This window comes from Staurois parvus, unplaced genomic scaffold (assembly GCF_062004578.1).
Source record: "Staurois parvus isolate SC_StPar_1 unplaced genomic scaffold, SC_StPar_1.0 ptg000106l, whole genome shotgun sequence".
Lineage (NCBI taxonomy): Eukaryota > Metazoa > Chordata > Amphibia > Anura > Ranidae > Staurois > Staurois parvus.
The window spans coordinates 2,236,557-2,259,380 of NW_028317902.1; the positions used below are offsets into that span (position 1 = coordinate 2,236,557).

Genomic DNA, 22,824 nt, shown 5'->3' on the forward strand with positions numbered 1-22,824 from the left:
TATGTACTAAGGAAATACCACTAATATCTTAGATATTTGCACAGTGTCAACAGAAACTGTTGATGACTGGTTGCACAGTTCCATTTGGTTGTTTTTGACATAGGAAGCAGGTTGAAATTGCCAGATATTTGGTCAGCATGGACGATATGCATCATGTTCCACCACCACATCCTGAGAAGTACAGTATTTATTTTATGTATCAATGGCAGAAAGCTTAATCTCCAAAATGATACATATACTCTGATGTGACTCTGTAGGTACTTTTAGCATAGCAAGCCATGCCACAGATCTGAGAATTGCTTGTGACAACCAGATCACACAGCAGTTAATAAAGAAAATGAAAATTCCTGATGCTGGAAGTGTTCACGAACACACATCAGGGTGGATTTACTAAAGGCAAATAGACTATTGCATTAATTTTCCTCAGATCTTAGTAAATACGGTAAAGCACTGCAGATTTCCATCATCCAATCATGTGCAAGCAAAAATGCTTTTTTTTTTATTTGCCTTGCATCTGATTGGATATTCCTTATAAAGTGAAGCTTTACAACATTACATTTACTAAGGAAATGAATGCTACTGCACTTGGAAAATGCACAGACTATTTGCTTTTAATAAATCCACCCCAGTGAGAATTTCTGACATGTTTCTGACATTTTGTAAGTCTAACTGTTCTTTTCTACACTGTCAAGGGTATATATTCTCTGCATGCATCTGTTGTTCAGCTAGTGACAAGATCACAGTGAGTCCTGTCAGTCCAAGAATTGAGGAGGACATCCGTGTGTTGATGTCACGGAGAGATCTATGACCACCCTTGTGGCTACACACTAGTAATATGATTGTTTAACAAATCATTCAGTGCAACTAGACCGATTGAACTGAATATAAATCGCCATCCAGAGGCCTTCCATTTAACTGACTTATTGAGCTCTTGCTTAATTATGAATCCGCCAAGTTGATCATCCATGGTGGAATTTTGTTGATCACTTGAACAACTATCTCTATGTGTGTCAGAGAACCATATACAGATCAGTTTAATGATTACTTTGAATAGATTGTTTAAATCTTTGACTAATAGAACATATCTCTGATTGATCTTTTAGGTTGATCAGAATAATACATTGGTGGAATGGGGAGAAAAGTTTAATAAAACTGGACATGCATAGTAACCAATCAGCTTCTGACTACAGCTTATTCAGTTAATCTTTGAAAATTAAAGCTAGAAGCTGACTGGTTGCCACATACACCTACTACAGCTGCTCCAGATTATGGCTGCTCCATTCTTAGTAAATCCCCCCCACTGTGTAAGTCACTGCATCAATACTTTAAAAAAGAAGCTTGGCTAAAGCTTTTTTGGCCATACTTCTCATTTGAGCACTTGCTTGTGCTCTCCTGTGACCCAGACTTGGCCAACAAAGGGCTAAAGCCTGCTGTCTGCTGCCTGTCCCACCTTCTGGGAAAACTCCCATAATGATGCTAGGCTCCAGGCTCTGGAATGATCCTGTAAATGTGGGATCCACCAAGATGTCTGATCGGCAGCTACCCCAGCCTCTCAATGAACCGCCTGAGCTAGCTGCTCCTGTCCCCTCCCTAGCCCATCATTCCACTGAGCACTGAGGGACAGTCACCACCCTCTGTTCATACCTAACTGGGAATTGGGCAATCCGTGGTCATGTGATCGCTCATTTTTCAGGCTTAGAGCCACCAGAGAACTGACTGATGCTGCAGCATGGAGGAGAGTGCGTATGTTTGTTTTTTGCATTCTCACACTTCTTTAATCAATGAGGAGTCATTTGTTTATGATCGTTTATACCTAGTTTGATCACAAATCTCAAATGGGTATGGCCACCATTAGATAGCCTGCAGCATGAATGCAATAAAGGATTTTCTAACCTGTATTTGCGTTGTTGCTGCAAGTTAGCTGCCCGTTTATTCCTGACTTTTCAGTGCACTTTTCTTCCCTTTTAGAATGATGTGTTTCACTCTTCTCCGGTTCCTTAGATAGGTTTGGTGAACCATGGTCTTTGTCTCTTTGGTCTTTGAATGATGGATGTCTATCATAGTCTTTTTGTCTACTGCTGGTGTAAGGTCTGTCAAGTTCCCTTGGTTCCTGGTGTTTTATGAAGTCCCCATTTTCCTTGACTTCCTTCATCTTTTTGGTCTCTGTGTGTTTCTTCAATTTCTGAGTCCGTTCTCTAGATTTATAATCTTTAGATGTCATGCCTTGAGTAGAAAGTTGGTGACCATCTAAAGCCACAGGGGTTTCTTGAGTTTTTTTCTTGCTGTTTGGCACTGGTTTGAATAGAGGTTCCCTTATATCATGGGAGGCTTGCACTATGTCTCCTTCCTGTAAGTTGTGTACCTGCTGACTGATGCCTCCTGGCCGTAGTGTAAGTCTATTTCTTGATGGCATCATTATTGGAGCTTTCCCAGAAGGTGGTACAGGCACATGGCCAGACATATAAGGGGATGAAATAACTTGTGACATGCACTGAATCACTGGAGTAACCTGAGTTCTACAATCTGTCAAATTCATTCTAGAATTTCCTTCTTTAGTGTCCATATTTAGCACAACAGCCCCAATTTCAGTTTCTTGGATGGATGGGTTCTGTTTAGTGTCAAATTCTAGAGCTAAATTTTTGTGTCTTTGTGTGAGTTTTGCTTCTGTATTTTGTGGACTCTTCCTTAAGCCAGTCCTCACAGAGTCCACACAATAACTTCTTGCAGAAGTGCCCATCTCCTGATTTGTTTCTGATGTTTTGCCTACAAATTCTAAGTGGTTTGACTTATTTTTTCCCCTACTTTTTAAAACATTACTTGAAGTAGAGACTCTGTTTCCATTGTTTTGTTCGATGAGGGATCTACCCACTCTTTTTTCACTCTCAGAGTATGTACTTGAAGGGAGTATCTTGGCTCCTTGTTCAGGAGTTGCATTGGCTGAGTTATTTCTACAGTGTCTGTGCATTCCCCAGTCACGACTTTTGGTATTGTGGCTTCGATTACCATCATCATCTCCAGACGAATCAGGAGTAGAGTCACTGCCAATGTGCGTTTCACGAACCAACTCAGTATACATTCGCCATGGCTGAGAAGGCAAAATCCAGTGGGGAGAAGGTTTGACCCCCAGAGGGCAGCTCACGGAGCCATCCTGAGTCATTCTGGACCCCAAATGGACATTGCGTAGGTTTGTACCATGCGTGCTAGCTGGACTGGTACCTGTTCCTTTGACATAAGAGCCACATGTTCCACACTGTCCATGCCCTGAAGGTGGCAGCTGCTCTGTCCATGAAACAGGACCATTTGACTGTCTCTTGGGTGGTGGAGTAGAGAGCTTCTGTGGAACCTGTTGTCGTTCTCTGTATCTTTCTTCAGCATCCCGCTCAGACTCATCCTGGAAGCGTACATGAGAGGGTGAACTCCCTCGAGAGCCTTTGTGCCAAGAAGAATACTCGCTGCTGGAGCTGTCACTTAGGGATCCTCCGTCTGTCACAGCACCTGAGATGTTGGGGCCTCTATAAAATTAAAATATGAAATGTGAGGAAAAAAAATTATTTACATTTGCTGTAAAGTTATAAAATACTAACACCATTGCCTTCCATAAAGGGGAACTCCAGCTTATAGCTTTGTTTTTTGACTAAGGGTTGTTTTTTTTTTTAAAGTAAGGGAGGGTTATAACCCTTGTCAGTTTTTTTGCAATCTGTGTCCCATTAGGAAGATTTCTCTTCACTCTTCGTAACCAAAACAGGCAGTTTGGTGAGGAAATCCCACCAAACTGAGAAAATCACTGGTTGTCACCAGGGTTACTGGAATAGCGGTTTGCTCTGGAAGATTTCCCTACTATTCCTGCTCTGGTAACTGCTTAAAATTTTGGATTTTCTTTCACTTTCACCTTTTGTGAGAACGATAAGCAAGAGAAATAGAGAGGTTGAATGTCCTAATAGGGGCAAAGACCGTGGTAAAAACCTGACAGGTATTCTAATCCCTTCCCATGCTATTCAAAATTAAAAGAGTGTTTGCTTTAGTTGTACTTTAATTATACCCTTAAAGAGTTTTGTTATTTAATATCCATTTAGTAAGAACAAAAAAATGTTGATAAAATTCAGAGCTGTCCCATTGCACATTGTATTATCTCACAGAGCCTAATTAGCCCTCCACATTCTTGTCTTGGACTTTCACATACTCTCTATGTTGTGGAGATTAGAAGAGTAGGGAGATTCATTATTAGAAGGGCAGCCAGGGGCATATTTGCCGCGAGGCAAACAAGGCATTTGCCTAAGGCGGCACTTTTTAGGAGGGCGGTAATGCCGCCCCCCCTTTCCCACGAAAGGGACACTTAGTACAGGGGCGGGCTGCTGTACCTTACCTGGGTCTGCGACTCCGTGTCCCAGTCCCACGTCGAACCGGTCCACGAGGCACTGCTGGAGGAGGAGTAGAGAGGTTGACAGGTCAGCTGGTCCGGTGTCTTCAGTTCGCGATGTGTGGGTGGGATCACATGCGCCCCTGTCATCTGGCCACACCCCCAGGATCACTCAACAGCCTATGGCAGCTTGTCCCTCCCTCGGCAAGCTCCGCCTCCTCGCCAGTGATTGGCCACCAGAACTGTAGCTCAGGAAAGGCACACAGGCGGCCAATCACTGGAAAGGAGGCGGAGCTTGGAGAGGAGGAGCCGAGCGGCAGCGCAAAGATCAAAGAAGATCAAGTGAGCGAGAAGGAAGATAGCTGACAGGTAAGTGTCTGTGCCTTGCAGATGATGCTGCTGCAGACAGGTATGATGGCTGTGGATGGGAGAGGGAGCGAGCCCAGGCTGGATCAGGGGTCAGCAAGGTAAGTATCATTGGTGTCAGTGGGAGGAATAGTGCCCCATCATTGGTGTCACTAATACCTATGATGGGGCACTATTCCTCCCACTGGCACCAATGATGGGGCACTATTCCCCCCCCCATTGACACCAACGATGGGGCACTATTCCTCCCCCCACTGACACCAACGATGGGGCACTATTCCTCCCCCCCACTGACACCAACGATGGGGCACTATTTCTCCCCCCACTGACTAACGATGGGGCACTATTTCTCCCCCCACTGACACCAACGATGGGGCACTATTCCTCCCCCCCACTGACACCAACGATGGGGCACTATTCCTCCCCCCCACTGACACCAACGATGGGGCACTATTTCTCTCCCCACTTACACCAACGATGGGGCACTATTTCTCCCCCCACTGACACCAACGATGGGGCACTATTTCTCCCCCCACTGACACCAACGATGGGGCACTATTTCTCCCCCCACTGACACCATTGATGGGGCTATATTCCTCCCACTGACACCAATGACAGGGCACTATTCCTCCCACTGACACTAATGACTGGAGCAGGGGTCAGCAAGGTAAGTATCATTGGTGTCAGTGGGAGGAATAGTGCCCCATCATTGGTGTCACTAATACCAATGATGGGGCACTATTCCTCCCACTGGCACCAATGATGGGGCACTATTCCCCCCCCCATTGACACCAACGATGGGGCACTATTCCTCCCCCCACTGACACCAACGATGGGGCACTATTCCTCCCCCCCACTGACACCAACGATGGGGCACTATTCCTCCCCCCCACTGACACCAACGATGGGGCACTATTTCTCCCCCCACTGACACCAACGATGGGGCACTATTTCTCCCCCCACTGACACCAACGATGGGGCTATATTCCTCCCACTGACACCAATGACAGGGCACTATTCCTCCCACTGACACTAATGACGGGGTACTATTCCCCCCCCCCCGACACCAATGATGGGGCACTATTCCCCCCCCCACTGACACCAACGATGGGGCACTATTCCCCTCCACTGACACCAATGATGGGGCACTATTCCCCCCCCACACTGACCCCATTGACGGGGCACTATTCCTTCCACTGACACCAATGACGGGGCACTATTCCTCCCACTGGCACCAATGACGGGGCACTATTCCTCCTACTGACACCAATGACGGGGCACTATTCCTCCCACTGATACCAATGATGTGGCACTATTCCTTCCACTGACACCAACGATGGGGCACTATTCCTCTCACTGACACCATCGATGGGGCACTATTCCTCTCACTGACACCAATGATGGGGCACTATTCCTCCCACTGATACCAACGATTGGGCACTATTCCTTCCACTGACACCAACGATGGGGCACTATTCCTCTCACTGACACCAATGATGGGGCACTATTCCTCCCCCTGACACCAATGATGGGGCACTATTCCTCCCCCTGACACCAATGATGGGGCACTATTCCTCCCCCTGACACCAATGATGAGGCACTATTCCTCACACTGATAGCAACAATGGGGCACTATTCCTTCCCCCACTGACACCAAGGATGGGGCACTATTCCTTCCCCCACTGACACCAGCGATGGGTCACTATTACGCTCACTGATACAAATGATGGGGCACTACTCCTCCCACACTGACACTAATGATGGGGCACTTTTCCTTCCACTGCTACCAATGATGGGGCACTATTCCTTCCACTGCTACCAATGATGGGGCACTATTCCTTCCACTGACACCAACAATGGGGCACTATTCCTCCCACTGATACCAACAATGGGGCACTATTACTCTCACTAATACAAATGATGGGGCACTATTCCTCCCACACTGACGCTAATGATGGGGCACCATCGTTGGTGCCAGTGGGAGGAATAGTGCCCCATCATTATTGTCAGTGGGAGGAATAGTTCCCCATCATTAGTGCCAGTGTGGGAGGAATAGTGCCCCATCATTGGTGTCAGTGGGAGGAATAGTGCCCCATCATTGGTGTCAGTGGGAGGAATAGTGCCCCATCATTGGTGTCAGTGGGAGGAATAGTGCCCCATCATTGGTGTCAGTGGGAGGAATAGTGCCCCATCATTGGTGTCAGTGGGAGGAATAGTGCCCCATCATTGGTGTCAGTGGGAGGAATAGTGCCCCATCATTGGTGTCAGTGGGAGGAATAGTGCCCCATCATTGGTGTCAGTGAGAGGAATAGTGCCCCATCATTGGTGTCAGTGAGAGGAATAGTGCCCCATCATTGGTGTCAGTGAGAGGAATAGTGCCCCATAATTGGTGTCAGTGAGAGGAATAGTGCCCCACCGTTGTTGTCAGTGGGAAGAAAAGCACCCCATCGTTGTTGTCAGTGGGAGGAATAGCGCCCCATCATTGTTGTCAGTGGGCAGAGCTCTAATATGAAAAGGTGGAGCCTGAATAGGAAGGGGTGGAGTTTACAGATGAAGGGGTGGGTCTTAAACAGGAAGGGGTGGGACAAATTTAGATGGGGGGGTGCCTGATTTTAGTGTTGCCTAGGGCAGCACAAAACCAAAATACACCACTGAGGGCAGCCATACATGGATCGAAAGTTGGTCGGTCTAGCAGGAACTGGACAAATTTCGAAACATGTATGAGCAGGCTTAGTTGTACAGAAGTCAATTAGTAGATCCACTTCTGTACAACCAGCCTGTTGGTTTTGTTTCAGTGCCATTCTGATGGCAGGGAAGGACACAATAGCACAGCAGTAGTAATTCCCCCATCCACCTCGAATGTGTGGGTGGGGGCATCAGGTCATAATTAATGTATGAACAGCTTAACAAAAGACAACTGGACAGAGCTGACACTATTTTTGTGATTTCAGTCAGAAAATACTATGTGTTTTCAACCCTCAACAGAAAAATTAGTAGCTGAGTGCACTTTTGATATTTGCACTGTATTTGCATACAAATAAAGAATAAAACACGGGAGGGTTGTGCAAGTATTGCAGGGATGTACTGCATTTTTATTTTTTTTGCCCTGTAAAGTTAAATTAAATACCAGTATTGAGTGGACTGATCCTTGTAGCCGCACAGATGCTACCATTAATGTAAAAGGGTATAAAGCTGGCCAATGATGAACCAAAATTCAATTGACATGTGGCCGCCCCTGTTCAACAGAACGGGAACAGGAATAATGGAAAATCTCTTGATTTCTCGTTGTATACTGACAGCAGAGAGTCCGGCTGTCAGAATACAATGTTCCAGTGGGGAGGATTCCTCCGTCCACCTCATTTATGAAGATGGGAAAATCCGTTTTGGCTTCTGGCTGATCAAAAAAAAAAAGTATTAGTCAGCCTTAAGGCAACATCCCAGACTGCCACATTCTTTACATAATATTACCCTTTGTGTAAACAAAAGTTTATCAGCCAGAATACAAAAGCAGCTACTCTATATATCTGTCACCACAGTACTTCTCTTTGATATCTCAGAGGAAAAGAACAAGAGAAAAAAATGCCTGGCCAATTCACAGTCTGCATTCACGTTTCATTAGCGTCGCCTTTTGTAGTGTGTGTTCTGTATGTGTACAATGCAATAAATAAAAAAAGAGATACAAACTCTTCCAACAATGAGTTCTTAAAAAGAATGCTTTTAAAATACTGAAGCTCATCTTATATCCCCACCATACATGTTACATCTTGCTTCCAGCATGACCAATATTACAAATACTCCTATCAATGACATTCTTTCCTTGTAGGATTAAATGCAGGATTGCACAGCTCCACTCCTCAAGGCCCAGGATACATATATGATTTTAAGAATCATCAGTGAATTTAGGTAAATCTACAAGATAGATACACATTTTTTCCAATCAGCTAATCAACAGATGCACACAAACAAGTTGGATAGAGCTGGGACAGAATGCAAAGATTGGGTCCAGCCACTGATTGAGGAAATTTTCCCACATTTCCTTTCTATAATGGCCAATCAAACATCGGCTTCTGTTAAGCGGGTTTTGCCACACATTTTGATCAAACTTTAGCCAGTCCTTGTTGAACTGGCTGGATTTTGATTAGTGTATGGCCAGCTTAAGGGTGAAAAGTGTGTGGACACTTGACCATCACACCTAGCAGTATAATGATATCCATGATATCCTCCTCTCTAGCTCCCTCAACACCTCCTCCCACGCTCGCCTCCAGGACTTCTCCAGAGCCTCTCCCATCCTCTGGAACCTCCTACCATAGCATGTCCGGTCAGCCCCCACCCTGTCTGCCTTTAGGCGATCTTTGAAAACTTACTTCTTCAGGGAAGCCTACCACACCTCCACCTAAGAACTGTACTTGAATCACCTCCACCAGATCATCCCCCGCAGCTATCACCTTTTGTATCACCTCCCCCTTCCTTTAGATTGTAAGCTCCACGAGCCGGGCCCTCCTATTCCTTCTGTATTGAAATGTATTGTAATTGTACTGTTGGCGCTATATAAATCCTGTATAATAATAATAAACAAATGTATGTGGATACCCCTGAAAGTTATAGAGTTCAGGTGTTTCCAGGGAAGCATAAAGCACACAATACAAAAAGGCATTTAGACAAACATGCACTTACAACCTTGTGGCAACAGTTTAAGGAAAACCCTTTCCTTTGTGTCCCTGTGGACAAGCCAGCTCTATAAAAGACATGGTTTGAGGAGTTTGGTGTGGAGGACTGAATTGGCCTACAAAGAGCTCTGATCTCAACTCTACTGAGCACCTTTGGGATGAATTGGTCAACTGCCAATTGCAGGACAAGTTTTCCTATCTAACATCAGTACATGGGCTCACAATTTGTTTCTGGCTAAATGGGCACAAATTCCTATAGATGCATTCCAAAATCCTGTAGAGAACCTTCCCAGAAGACGATCTTGAGCAGTTTTAGAGGTGTGCCAAGTATAGAGGTATGTGATTGGATTTCAAGAAGTTTTTGTGAGAAACTTTGTTCACAGGTTAAAAGCCACCGTGTTTCAGGGGAATTGCCTCTCCCTTCATCAGGGCTGTATAGGTTGATGTGGTCAGTGCTGGTCTGGACCTAACAATGCCAATATGATCTGACAGCACAAAAAAAGGCTACCATCAAAAGTGGACCTCTGGTTCCAAACCCACGCTGACCACATCAACCTACACAGCCCTGATGAAGGGGGAGGCAAATCCTCTGAAACCTGTTGGCTTTTAATCTGTGAACCAAGTTTCTCAATAAACATTTTGAAATCCAATCTCTGTTGTGATGTACTGTACCTCTACACTGGGCGTGTCTCTAAACTTGCTCAAAATCTTCCCTCAGAGCACATCTAAGCGGCTTCTAGAGAGGCAGCAGCCAGAGACTTATACCAGTCTCACCTGATACCATTCCCCCATTAGTGAGGGACCTCTCTGGAGGACACATTGTTCCTTCATTCAAAATCCAACCAAACACAGGTCCATTTCGCAAAAAATAATTGAATTCCCAAAAGAAAGGAAGGTGTTATAGCCTCAAAGAGTAGGCCAACTTAATACTGATGCCTATGGCTTTGGTATAGGATGTCCAACAAGCTCCAATTGGTGTGATAAGCTGGTATCAACAAACATTTGGCTTTATAATGTACATGGTAGCTGCCACTTTATTAGGAGAAATACTTTTACTATCATAGCTGAACTTTCTGTCTAAGAGATTGTCATGCTGGTACTTAGGAATCGATGCTTAGTTATTCATCTGGAAAAAGCATTCTTGTCATCAGTCTGTGACTCACAAGTATTGTATCCAGATAACCAGGCAACTAGAATTTCTAGCAGGACAGCAACAGCAGCCCATACATTTTTTGACAATAGTACTTTAAAAAGGTTCAAGCATTGAGGCTGCATACTGGAGCAAATATACATGACAGAGTTCAGAATATTCATTCTTTACTGCTTGTTCCAGGTCAGTGACACTCAAAGTAACAACGTCAGGTTTAAAAAGACAACTCTGGAAGCTGCACCATTGAATGCAACTCAGCAAAAGATTCTGTTCTGTGTCTGTGCTCAAATCTTGTGATATCCTACATCTAGTTGTGTAGTACCAAAAATCGTGATAAATGGAGTCATTCACATGTGGTCTACATGATCAGTCTGCTCAACACCAGGTTAAGTTAGTTGAATAGTTTCTTGGTCCCTTATCTCTCTTCTGTATCCAAGCAGTAATGCCATATTCATAACACAACCCCCCTCACCAAAAGAGTCTCACCCCTCATGCTGCATTCTCCTTAAATGAGAAACTAGAAGTTAATGTATAGAGTCCATGAGCTATGGAATTAGCATATTTATATGGAGAGATCAGAAATGGTAGACTATACATTTTCTCAGTACCATGTGATATTATTCATTGAAGATGGTTGTAGGGGTGGTAGGAAGCTATAGCAGCATTAAGACAACAAGACCATTTTATATCAGCTATATAAATTACATTAAACAACGAAAACTAATCCAGTGACACGATTTGTGTCCCATTGAGTTCCCTTTTCTCTGTTTTGATACGTTATGACTTCTGAGTTTCTGCGGAATCTTTTAATCCTTGTAAATCCCCCTGTTTTTCTGCCTAGTCCCACTCCTCCATACATTGTACAGTCTTCATTCAGGCTGTATGTCCCCCCCTTATCCCAGCTTACCGGCGAAGAGTGGGCTGCGAGTGTGGATGTGCAAGGACACAGTGGGATGCTCGCAAGGGACTGGCCCCCTTTGCTTTCATCCGTGCTCTTTGTAGCAGCTGCTTGGCCTGTTCGTGACGGGCGCTGAGCTCCCTGGGAGAGGATTAGAAGAGATTTAATAATGACGCCACTTCCCTGAGTGCTACAAGCAACGTCAGACTGTAGAAAAATATAGGGCGAGAAGAGAGGCCAATGCTTACAGTGCCCCCTAATGGACCTGGGTATAAAAAAAAAACAAAAAAAAAGAAAACACAAAATGCACCAAGAGGTAATATTAGGCCATAACCCATTTTAAGGCATGATTAGACAAGGACATCAGCGACAGGCAGACACGGATACATGACATATGGTTTAGGCTTAAAGATTAAAGGCGGTTGTCACTTCTGGCTTTGTACTAATGTGAAGTGCAGATGACAAATGAAATTCTACAAGCTTACAGTAAGCACACCCAAATACCAAGATGTGCCCCAGAGTTTCCATTCTAGCACCTATCCTGACAAAAGAGAAAGGGGGGAGCTCATGGAGATCACGTGGTTATACAGTACAATCCAATTCTGTGAAATGCATCTGTCTAAGATTAAGCAACCATTCGATGCTCAGCCGCTGCAGAAAAAGATCTCCTGTTGTGTTCTGGCAGCCAGTGACTAAGCATTGCTGGAAATTCCATTTCAACAACAGCCAATCATCCTCCATGACAGCACAAAAAGCCTTATGCATAAACCAAGCGTGTAGTGTATCGGAGCGGACTAGACTTTATTAAGGCTGAACATTAGGAAGGTATAAAAGACATAAAATAATGTAGCTCTGTATTCATTAATATATCATTACATTTATTTTTAAATGCAAACACTATAAATGCCTGAATATGACTTGGCATCAGCTTCTTGCGGCACCGCCACTCATACAGCAGAGCGTAGACTGGGAGAGGGAGAAGCAGCGCCAGGTCCAGTCCATTGTGCTGTAGTGCTAAAACAAGAAACATGCTGATAGTAGAAAAGAGCAGAGTAAGGGCTCATGTACACTGCAGCTCCTAAACTGACGTTCAGGAGCTGTTCAGCGTTTTTTTCAGCAGCCCCTGAACTCTCCCTAATGTTTTGCTATGTGTCCATGTACACACAGTCGTTTACAGGCAGTTGAGTTTACAGTTGTTTTTTTTAACGCACCAAACTTGCGTTCAGGAGTAGATTTTACTGGCATTTCAAACAGCAAATGTTATAAGCGTTTGCGTTTAGAAGCGTGTTTTAAATGTTCCATATCCAGATGCTGTCCAGAGCCTTTTTTCATCATCAGAAATGCATGTAAAGCGTTTTCCATGTATTCAAATAGACCCGGTACACCAGCGCAGTCAGTTCCAGGTTTCGCGTGAAGGAAAAAATGGCAGAACGTGCTGCATTATGCTCATGATGGGATCCATAGTGAATACAACCAGAAAAGACATGTCATCTCAACACATACTACTCTCTCTGCTTCTGCTCTCTCTATTTCTCTCAAAATGTCTGAAATAGTTAGTTATTTACTATTTTTCAGTGCATTCTGGGCATTTGGGAAGGTCTCCTGAGGTTATCTTTTAAAAACGCTTCTAAACGCAAACGCATATAAACGCAGTATGCTAAACTGACATTTTTTAACCTACATTTTCCAGCAGTTTCCAGCATTCAGAAGATTTTTCCAAATGCCCCGTGTACATGAGCCCTAACAGAGATGAGCTCAACAGTCTTCTGCTTCTCTCTTCACTGCCATAGAATTGTAGGTTCCGAGAAAGAGACAAGCTATCAAAAAGCATTAGCCTGTTGGATTGCTATATGTCCCACTATGTGATGTGATGCATTGTGGACTAGAAGTTGCTGTTTTTACTATAACAAGCTTTTATTCACCTGTTGGTTTGTGAGTATATTACTTACCATGGTTTTATTAATAAAGTCTAGTTTTGAGGATAATGCACTAGGCAGGTGAGCCCTGTTTTGTTTTATGGTTGCTGTTAGGAATGCGCCGATATCGAGTATGCGTGAAAATGTTCTCAATACCAGAAACCGATACTTTGTTGTGTGATTTGCATCAATACAAATTGCACCGCAAAGATTAGCATTCAATCTGAACAGGAATGCAATTCCCCAGGGTTTTTTTTCAGCGGGAACGTGGGGGAACGCAGTTCTGGTACCTCCAGCACCGAATGCATGTAATGGCAAGGGATGTGCTGGAGGATCTATTGAGGCTGGCTACTGTGGGATCTATTGTCACTGGTGGGGATCTTGTTTGTATGGGGTCTATTGTTTGAGGGGGGGGCAGGCAAAATCAGCATGCAATTTTAACAGGAATGAGATTCTCCGGGGTTTTTTTGCAGCGGGAACGGGTGGGGGTGGGAACGCAGTTCTGGTACCTCCAGCACTGAATGTATGTAATGGCAAGGGATGTGCTGGAGGAACTATTGATGCTGGCTACTGGGGGATCTACTTTTGTGTGGGGGTCTATTGTTGCTGGGGGATCTATAGTTGCTGGCTGCAGGGGATCTATTTTACTGCCTCTCTTGTTATTAACAAATTCCATGCAAATTATTTAGCACCACAAAATGATACTTGGTTCTGTATTCTCTAAAGGGGCAGTAGTGGGAGCAGTGGAGGACTGACAACTCATAGGGCCCCCGGGCAATAGGGGATCATAGGGCCCCTGAGTCCTTGTCAAAACTCAAAAAAGCCTATGAAAAAGGTACCAGGGGCATCTCATGGGGCCCCCTACTGACCCCCGGCCCTCGGGCAGTGCCCGAGTTTCCAAATGGTCAGTCCGCCCCTGACTGGGAGGTAGGTAGGGGCTGGAACCAAGGTATGGTACTCAGAGGAGGGAAGAGGGTGGAGGCAAGGGGATACTCAGAAAAGGGGAGTTACTGCACTTATTCTTTATGAAAAAAAGCTCTGACAATACCTGTCCAAATTGAATGCGGCTTCACCACTGCTCCTGTGTGAACCCAGGCTGGTCATAGCCAGAGTTCACACATGAGCAATGCAGGAAACCTCCCTGCATGGATCCCAGGCTGAGCAGTGGGTGGGTGTGTGGGGATGTATACTATGGAGACTGTTGCTCCATATTCTCAGTGGTAGGAGAGGAGAGAAAGGAGAGATTTGAACTCCCCGTCGCTTTCTCTCCTCTCGCAGTATTGACATTTTGGGCTAGACGGCATCGGATTGTCCATGTGACGATCTTGACCAATCAAAAGACCTCTAGCCCAAGGGCTAGTCCACGATGCATCACATCACATAGTGGGACATATGACAATCCAAAGGGCTAATGTGTTTTGATGCCTTGCCTCTCTCCTCTCCTACCACTGAGGATATGGTGCAACTGCCACCATAGCATACATCTCCACTCTCCACTGCGGGAAATCTCCCTGCACCGTTCTCCTGTTTGAACTCAGGCTATGACAGTCCTGGGTTAACACAGAAGCAATGGGGAAACCGCATGCAATTTGTAAAGGAATCGCATGCTAATCTTTGTAGTGCAATTTTTGTCCATATATTTTATATTGATGCAAATTGGGCCGCAAAGTATCGGTATCGGTAAGTACTTGATCGAATGTATTGGTATTGTATTCGCCAATAAAAAACAGTATTGGTGCATCCCTAGTTGCTGTATAACTATAACAAGGAACATGCTGATAGTAGAAAAGAGCAGAGTAATAGGGACATTACTGACTCAACAGTCTTCTGCTTCTCTCTTCACGGTCCAGTCTCAGGTTAGGGGAGGAATAAGATCTGTAAATGTTGCAATAGAGAAATCAGGTCTCCTGCTCTGCCAAACAGGCCTGTGCTGCATAACAGAGCTATATAAATCTAAGGAGTGGATGGGCAGAAATATACATCTTTTATCAGGAAAAAACAGCTGTATGTCATTTGTATGTTTAGCTGTTCCCCTGGAGTTTAACTTAAAATGCCATCTATCATGTTTATTTACAGTTGTGCTCAATAGTATGCATATCCTGGCAGAAATGGTGAAATTTTGGAATTTGTATTGAAAATTTGACTGGTCGTGCCAAAAAACTGTCTTTTATTTAAGGATAGTGATCATACGAAGCCATGTATTATCACATAGTTGTGTGGCTTCTTTTTAAATCATGATGACAACAGAAATCACCCAAATAGCACTGATAAAAAGTTAACATACCCTGGAATGTTTGGCCTTGGTACAGGCACACAAGGTGACACACCCAGGTTGGAATGACAATTGCAGGTTAATTTCCCACATGTGACTTTTTAAACTGCCATTAGTGTCTGTATATAAATAGACAATGAATTTGTTAGCTCTCATGTGAATGCACTGAGCAGGCTAGATACTGGGACATGGGCAAGAGAAAAGAACTGTCAAAAGACCTGTGTAACAAGGTAATGGAACTTTATAAAGATGGAAAAGGATATAAAAAGATATGCAAAGCCTGGAAGAAGTGGAATGTTCTGGGATCTCTTGATATCAAACCAAGGTCAGGTAGACCAAGAAAGATTGCAGACAACTGCTAGAAGAATTGTTCAGGATACAAAGAAAAACCCACAGGTAACGTTAAGAGAAATACAGGCTGCTCTGGAAAAAAGACAGTGTGTTTCTTAAAGTGGTTGTAAAGGCTCAAGGTTTTTTACCTTCGTGCATTCTATGCATGAAGGGAAAAAAAAATCTTCTGTGTGCAGCAGTGCCCTCAGCCCTTTCATTACTTACCTGAGCCCCATCGCAATCCATCGATGTGCACAACAGCTTCGGCTGTACTGGGTCTCTGCCTCCTCATTGGCTGAGACAGCAGCGGGACTCATTGGCTCTTGCTGATGTCAATCACAGCCAGCCAGCCAATAAGGAGAGAGAGGAGCGGGGTCAAGGCATGGCTCTGTGTGTGAATGGACACAAGGAGCAGTGGGTGCCCCCATAGCAAGCTACTTGCTGTGGGGGAATCTGAAAGAAAGGAGGAGCCAGGAGAGCCTGCGGGGCCCTGAGAAGAGGAGGATCTGGGCTGCTCTGTACAAAACCACTGCATGCAGCAGGTAAGTACAAATGAGCCTTTAATATTGCTTTAAGGAGCACAATAGAATGATAGTTGAACAAAAATGAGCTGCATGGTCGCATTGCCAGAAAGAAGACTCTACTGCACCAATGCCACAAAAATCCCTACAAATAACAGAATCCATTGGGCCCCCCCCCCCGGTCACCATAACTAGTGTCCCTCCATTGCAAGATTTTCCCTCTATTACTGTTCTGGGGACAGCCCAAAATTTGGGATTTTCTTTTACTTTCACCGATAATGGTAAACAAGATAAATTGAGAGAGTGAATCTCCCTAATGGATATATGGACAGGAATAAAAAACTAATAGGTGTTTGTAGGCAGGAGGAGGTTGCTTCCTTCACTGTAGGTAGCCCTCGACTGGAGCAGTGCTGCAGTTGGAGAGGAAGTCAAGAGGAACCTGATTTCTTTAGGATTTCCTTGTCACGCGTACCAGTTGCCTACACTGCATCCAGGTGACCCTGGTGGCCATCTTGGGTCAGTGGAATCTTTATAAGTCCCTGCCCCCAGGTTTTGGCATGGTTTCTGTGTAGTGGATATGAGATGGAAAGAGCACACGTATGACAGGGAAAGTGACTAGCAGCAGGGAGAGGTTTCTGATGAGGAGGGACAGGGGATCAAACTACGGAAGCCTCCAATTACTTTCAGCACCACAGTGCAGCTACCCACATGTTCATATCCGTCTCCACTCTATCTAAAACAAAGAAGGTTTTTCCTTTAGTTATACTTTAAGAACATATACTTTACATTTTTAAGCCAGAGTTTAGTGTCACTTTAACCAAATGACGGCTAGAGCACGGTTACCAAGTTCTGGGAGGGCATCATATGATGTCCTCCCAGAACGCACCCTCCTGCGCGCTCCCATGGGCACAGCTGATCATGTGATGAGGTAAAAGGCCAATCACTGCAGACCTTTACCACGTGATCAGCTGTGTCCAATGACACAGCAGATCACAAAGTAAATACAGTTGCTGGTTATCAGTAGCACTTTCCTCATGCTGTTACAGCATGAGGAAAATACTGCCAATAACCAGCAGCTGTCACAGAGGAGATCGGCACTGATCATCAGTGCCCTGCAGTGGCGACCCTGCAGAGCCACCCATCAGTGCCATCAGTCAGTGCTGTCAGTCAGTGTCTTCAGTCAGCGCCGCCCATCAGTGCAGCCTATCAGTGCAGCATCATCAGGCCTCCTCATCAATGCCCACCAGTGCCACCTCATCAGTGCAGCCTATCAGTGCCCATCATTGCTGCCTATCCGTGCCACCTCATCAGTGCTGCCTATCAATGCAGTCTCATCAACCCACATCAGTAAAGGAGAAAAACTACATGTTTGCAAAATTTTATAATAGAACTGAAGAAAACTTTTTTTTTTTCAAATTTCTTGCTCTTTTTTTGTTTATAGTGCAAAAAATAAAACACCCAGTGGCGATTAAATACCACCAAAAGAAAACTCTATTTGTGTGAAAAAAAATGAAAAAAATGTCATATGGGTACAGTGTTGCATGACCACGCAATTGCCATTCAAAATGCAACAGCACTGAAAGCTGAAAATTGGCCTGGGCAGGAAGGGGGTATAAGTGCCCAGTAGGCAAGTGGTTAAACACACTGCAAGTGCAGAAACATAACTGTTGATGTGCTAGAAATATAATGTGCTTCTACACTCCTCTTTGACGTGACAGCACAAGTCTGTTTTTCTAAGCAGGTGGTGTCAGCCCTGCCTACTTCATTTCTGATTACAAGAACACAGAACTCTCATCTCCTCCCGCTTCTTATCTCCTCATCTCCTCCCGCTTCTTATCTCCATAACCCCTCCTTGTGCACAGCTCACAAGATTTCTTGCAAAATCAACAGGTATTTTTTCACTTCTCAAACGTAAAAAACACTTTTAATGGTATAGTTAACAGACCAAAAGGGAGAAAATAAGAGAAATTAATTCTTAGGGTTTACATACACCTTAAGGAATATTATTGTATTCTCTCTCCACTCCCAGTTTCTTAAATAGACAGCGAAAGAGCAGCAGCAGAACAAAAAAAAGTAATCCCTCTGCTCACGTAGCCTATCAGCATATTCCTTGTCAACTTTCAGTCTAAGTGCCATTGTACAGGGGATTGCACAAGGTTGATGCAGAGGCGTTAGTTATTATGTTGCTGCTTTTATAATTTTTCAGAGTTCAGCTTTTGAAATACAATTATTTAGTGTTGGCTTTAATGCTTTCCTCTGATATCTTACCCATTGTCTTCAGTCCCAGGTATTTCCAAACCTAAGTCTCCATCTATGTCACCTGTGATTATCCCTGCAATAGAGTAAGTACAGTTATATAAGAATGGCATTAATTGTTCCATATCATATACCCCACTAGCTCCACTCACAATTATACTCACAGCTTTTGGTGGTCTGCCCTTGGCTGAGTACACGACTGTGAGTGATCTCTCCACCATGATCGTCTGCTTTGCCAAATTTACTCCTCAGCTCCTGTCGGTTTCTCTCTACTCTTTCAGCCAGGGTCAGAGAGACTGAATCCCATTCCGTAGTGTTCTCTGGTACACCTAGATCATTAGATGAAGACTGGAGCCTCTCCTGAAGACAGAGTGAAGAGTTGTTCTCTGGGCTCCGACTGTGGTTTGATGGGCTTCCTATTCTGCAGCCATTGCTGTGGGTGTTTGAGGACCCATCTGAGCTGTATGTCCCCCACAGCTCATCACATCCCCAGCTCCCTTGGTGAGCACCAGAATATCTTCCATGCTTAGTACAGTCCAATAACTCTTCCGTAAGGTAGGTTCGGAGTTGAGGAGACACCAGAGCATCTTCATTGTCCTTTTCTCCACCTTCATCTTCCAACATTCTGATCTCCTTTCTCTCCTTCATGTACTTTTCCTTCAGGGCCTTCACCTTGCCTTGTAACACAGAAGTCCTCGCCCCATATTCTTCTTCATGCTTTACTGGCTTATCAAACTGTTCGGTATTTCTGGTCCTACCACCTGCAGCTCGGTCTTTCCTTGAGGGTTTGTGCACCAAACTCTGTTTCTCTTCTCCAGCAGAGATACATAGTCTTGGGTTAACCTCCGCTGCCATTTTTGCCACATTCAAATGTGACCTGAAAATAAAAAAAGATTTTTAAAAAATAAAACAGCAATGAAAATTAACTAACGGATCATTTGATCAAAGCAAAGTGGAAGAGTTCTCATCAGCAACCAACATCCAGGTTTTGCTTTTAATAGCCTAGAGATGGGTAACGTAAAGCCCCGTACACATGATGAGAATATTGAACAAATGATCATCTGTTTTTATTTTTTGCATGCTAGTCTCATATCGAAAGTGAAGAGGTTATTAAAGTTATGAAGATTCTTGTAAGGCAGAAATAAAATTCGGAAGTGATGTAATGTATTTGTATTGTATTTTCGGACAAAAACTGTACTGATTAAATGAAAATCATACAATTTGGTATCATACAAGAAAGATTTTCGTACTGGTCTCTTCAAATAATTTCATATGATTTTCTGATCGTGTATACTAGGCTTTCAGCTGCAAAACACAGTCTGTATGTCAGACATCTCAGTCTTTTTTTGTGACAGCTATGTATCACTGTACTTTGAACTCATTAGCAGCCAGGGGATTGACTAGAAATGGAGAGGAGGGCTTAGCAGATGGCTTGACAAAAAGTCAAAAGTTGTATATCAGTAACAGTGTTATTTGGTCTGCTTGGTCTGTATGCTATGGAGAAATTAGTGCATTTGAAACAGCTGGTGGAGTAGATTAGAAGATAACACTCTGCTTAGGGAGGGACAGGCTTATTTCAAGGTCTCATGCACACTGGGTACCCTAGAACATGAAATCAGGATGTTTTGGTGCAGGTGGAAGGCAAAGTCGCATTGTCAAACCCTGCTTCTGGCAGCCTGCAAACTTTATGAGAAGATGAAAAATGCTGCAGCTTGATGGCAATGGATGATGCACCAAGTCATACTAATGTTTAGGGCAGTATGTGCTCACAGACATGTCTGGAACACAAGCAGTCTGCTTTCCAGGGCACATACGGCTCAGTGCACTATTCAGCCCTGTCAGCCACAGTAACTTTCAGCCTCTCAGAGTTTTACAGGCTTCATCAGGCTGTGGGGATTGATGATGCATCTGATTTTTCCATTCACACCAGTATGCTAGGATCTAATGCATCAGAACTAAACACCCAGTGAGGACTACACCGTCAGATCATTAGCTATCAAGTGAACATCTCAAGTCTACAAGTTCCTCAACTCTGCCTGAGAGTACAGTCCAGCAATAGAAGAAAAAGACATTAGCCAAATATTTTGAGTACAGGTGCTGTTGTGTTCTGAGCCTGTCAATAGTTGTCTATAGTTTGAAGATTTACCCATTCCAGCCAAAAAGCAAACCTGCTGATACAGCAGAGACAGATTGGGCTTGAAAAAGAAGTGCTTTGCTCAGGAATTTCAGAATGGCAAATGTTGGCAGTGAGAGAGCAGAGGTAAGACATAAATGTATTGTAAAATTTCTCATTTCAATTCCAAACCAGATCTCATTTCTCATTTTCTAGGCCAGAGGTTGATGATTACCCAACATCTTTTCACTTGGAAGAATACAATAACATTCAACTTAAAGAAAATCTGTATGGAAGGATATATGAATTCTTGCCATTGCAGATGCCTCCTAAAATTGTTGGTTCCTTGGCCGTCTCAGACATTGATCCCTTTGATCTAATACTTTGAGTCACCAACCTGGAACAAGTATGCTGTTAGAAGTATACACATGGAGATCAACTTATTGTAAAAAATCTTATCAATGTGCGTTTATGGTATAATAAGTCTGGTTTCCTTGTAATTACATATTTATATGGGGACAGACATATTTTCTCCGCTTCCTCCTCTGTGGTTGTCCTTTACTGTTGCTTCCCACAAATTATTAATCATTGCTAATCTACAGATCATTATGTAGCACCCTCCTAGATAGGTGCTAGGATTAGTTAGATTTAGTGCTGGCTCACTTTATTTAATGGAGCTGTGTGTTTTTGCTTGGTAAATTTAGCTTGCCTCACTGTAACCAGTGTGGATGAAATTGATTAGTTAGGTCTGTTCTGTGTTCCCAGCTGCTACTAGTCTGCTTACTCCCTCTGCTTTCCAGAAAGCCATGAGAACTTTCTGGATCATAGGTGTGGAGCTGTGCAGATGGCAGTATGAATATTTCTTGCAGCCCTGCCCAATCCCAGGGAGTTGGGCCTGGAAGCCATGCTGGGAGTCTGTATATATTCTCTGAGCACACTGAGCTGTGGGTTTTTTCCTGCGGAGGATCAGTCCAGCCTAGAGAGCTTGCTGTCCTCCAGGGCAGTGTTGCCATGTGTTTGCTGTTCACGAGGTCTCAGGTGGGCACCCTGTGGGCCAGGATGCTGAATCTGCTGAGAGCTGACTAAGGGGCCATCTGCTGAAGTCTGGTGTCATCTGGTGAAGTCTGAAGGAAAGTGTCTCTTGGAATTTGGAAGGAGGATATTTTGTGAGTACAGACTGCTGAGAGATCTTAGAGACTTTTGGGCTGCTGCCACCCCTCCTGTGCTAGAACATCAGCGGTGTGTATGCTAAAGGGGACATTGGTTGGTGTCCTGGAAAGCTTAGTTTATCTAATTCCTTGTGAAGGGACTATGCTTTTATTGCTCTAAAGAAAGAAGCTTGTGTGCTTTAACTGCTTCCACTACAGAAGAGCTCAGTCTATCTAGTTCTTTGTGAAGGGACTCTGCTCTTGGTGCTCTAAAGAAAGAAGCCTGCTTCTAATTGCTTCTATTACAAGTCAAGTCCACACTTTGCTATATGCAAGGACTCCTGCTTCAGCTTTACAGAAAGGACTGCACTGTCCTCAACTTGTACACAGTTTCTGTTTTTGGAGTATCCCACTAAATTCCTTCAACCCTATCCAAGTTCTCCAAAAATAAAAACAACAAAAACAATACCCCTAGACTGGTTATTAGGAACAGTGTGGCTGAGTTCATGTGCCTGGTTGTGGGGAAATCCACTGGGAGAGAACCTGAGGAAGAACTTTACAGAGGGAGTACGCACTACAATTAGATCACTTCTTTATAATAGGTATTTCACTGACCGGTCATAACGACCACTGACAGGTAAATAACATTAATTATATTGTTACAATGGCATCTGAACGTAGGTGGGATAAAACAGGCAGCAAGTAAACATGTTGTCCCTGATGTTGCTATGTTGAAAGACAAAAAAAAATATGGGTAAGCGTAAGCATTTGATCAAAATTTGAAAGGGCCAAATTGTAATAGCTAGAAGGCTAGCACTAGGTCAAAGCAT

The 22,824-nt window shown here is 44.1% G+C and overlaps 1 protein-coding gene across 2 annotated transcripts in view; it reads right to left on the minus strand.

The window, feature by feature from the left end:
- Positions 1-22,824, minus strand: part of KIAA1614 (KIAA1614 ortholog) — a 74,145-nt gene that overhangs the window by 32,058 nt on the left and 19,263 nt on the right. Inside the window, exons 2-5 of one of the 2 annotated variants that reach the window (XM_089671479.1) lie at positions 18,898-19,610; positions 18,746-18,809; positions 11,448-11,579; positions 3,217-3,512 (exon numbers count right to left, since the gene is read on the minus strand). In XM_089671479.1, the coding sequence (XP_089527605.1) occupies positions 3,217-3,512; positions 11,448-11,579; positions 18,746-18,809; positions 18,898-19,588 (1,183 nt within the window). In that variant the 5' untranslated portion in view covers positions 19,589-19,610. Of the gene's footprint in view, positions 1-1,893; positions 3,513-11,447; positions 11,580-18,745; positions 18,810-18,897; positions 19,611-22,824 lie in introns of both variants that reach the window. The other variant, XM_089671478.1, reaches the window with a different exon arrangement.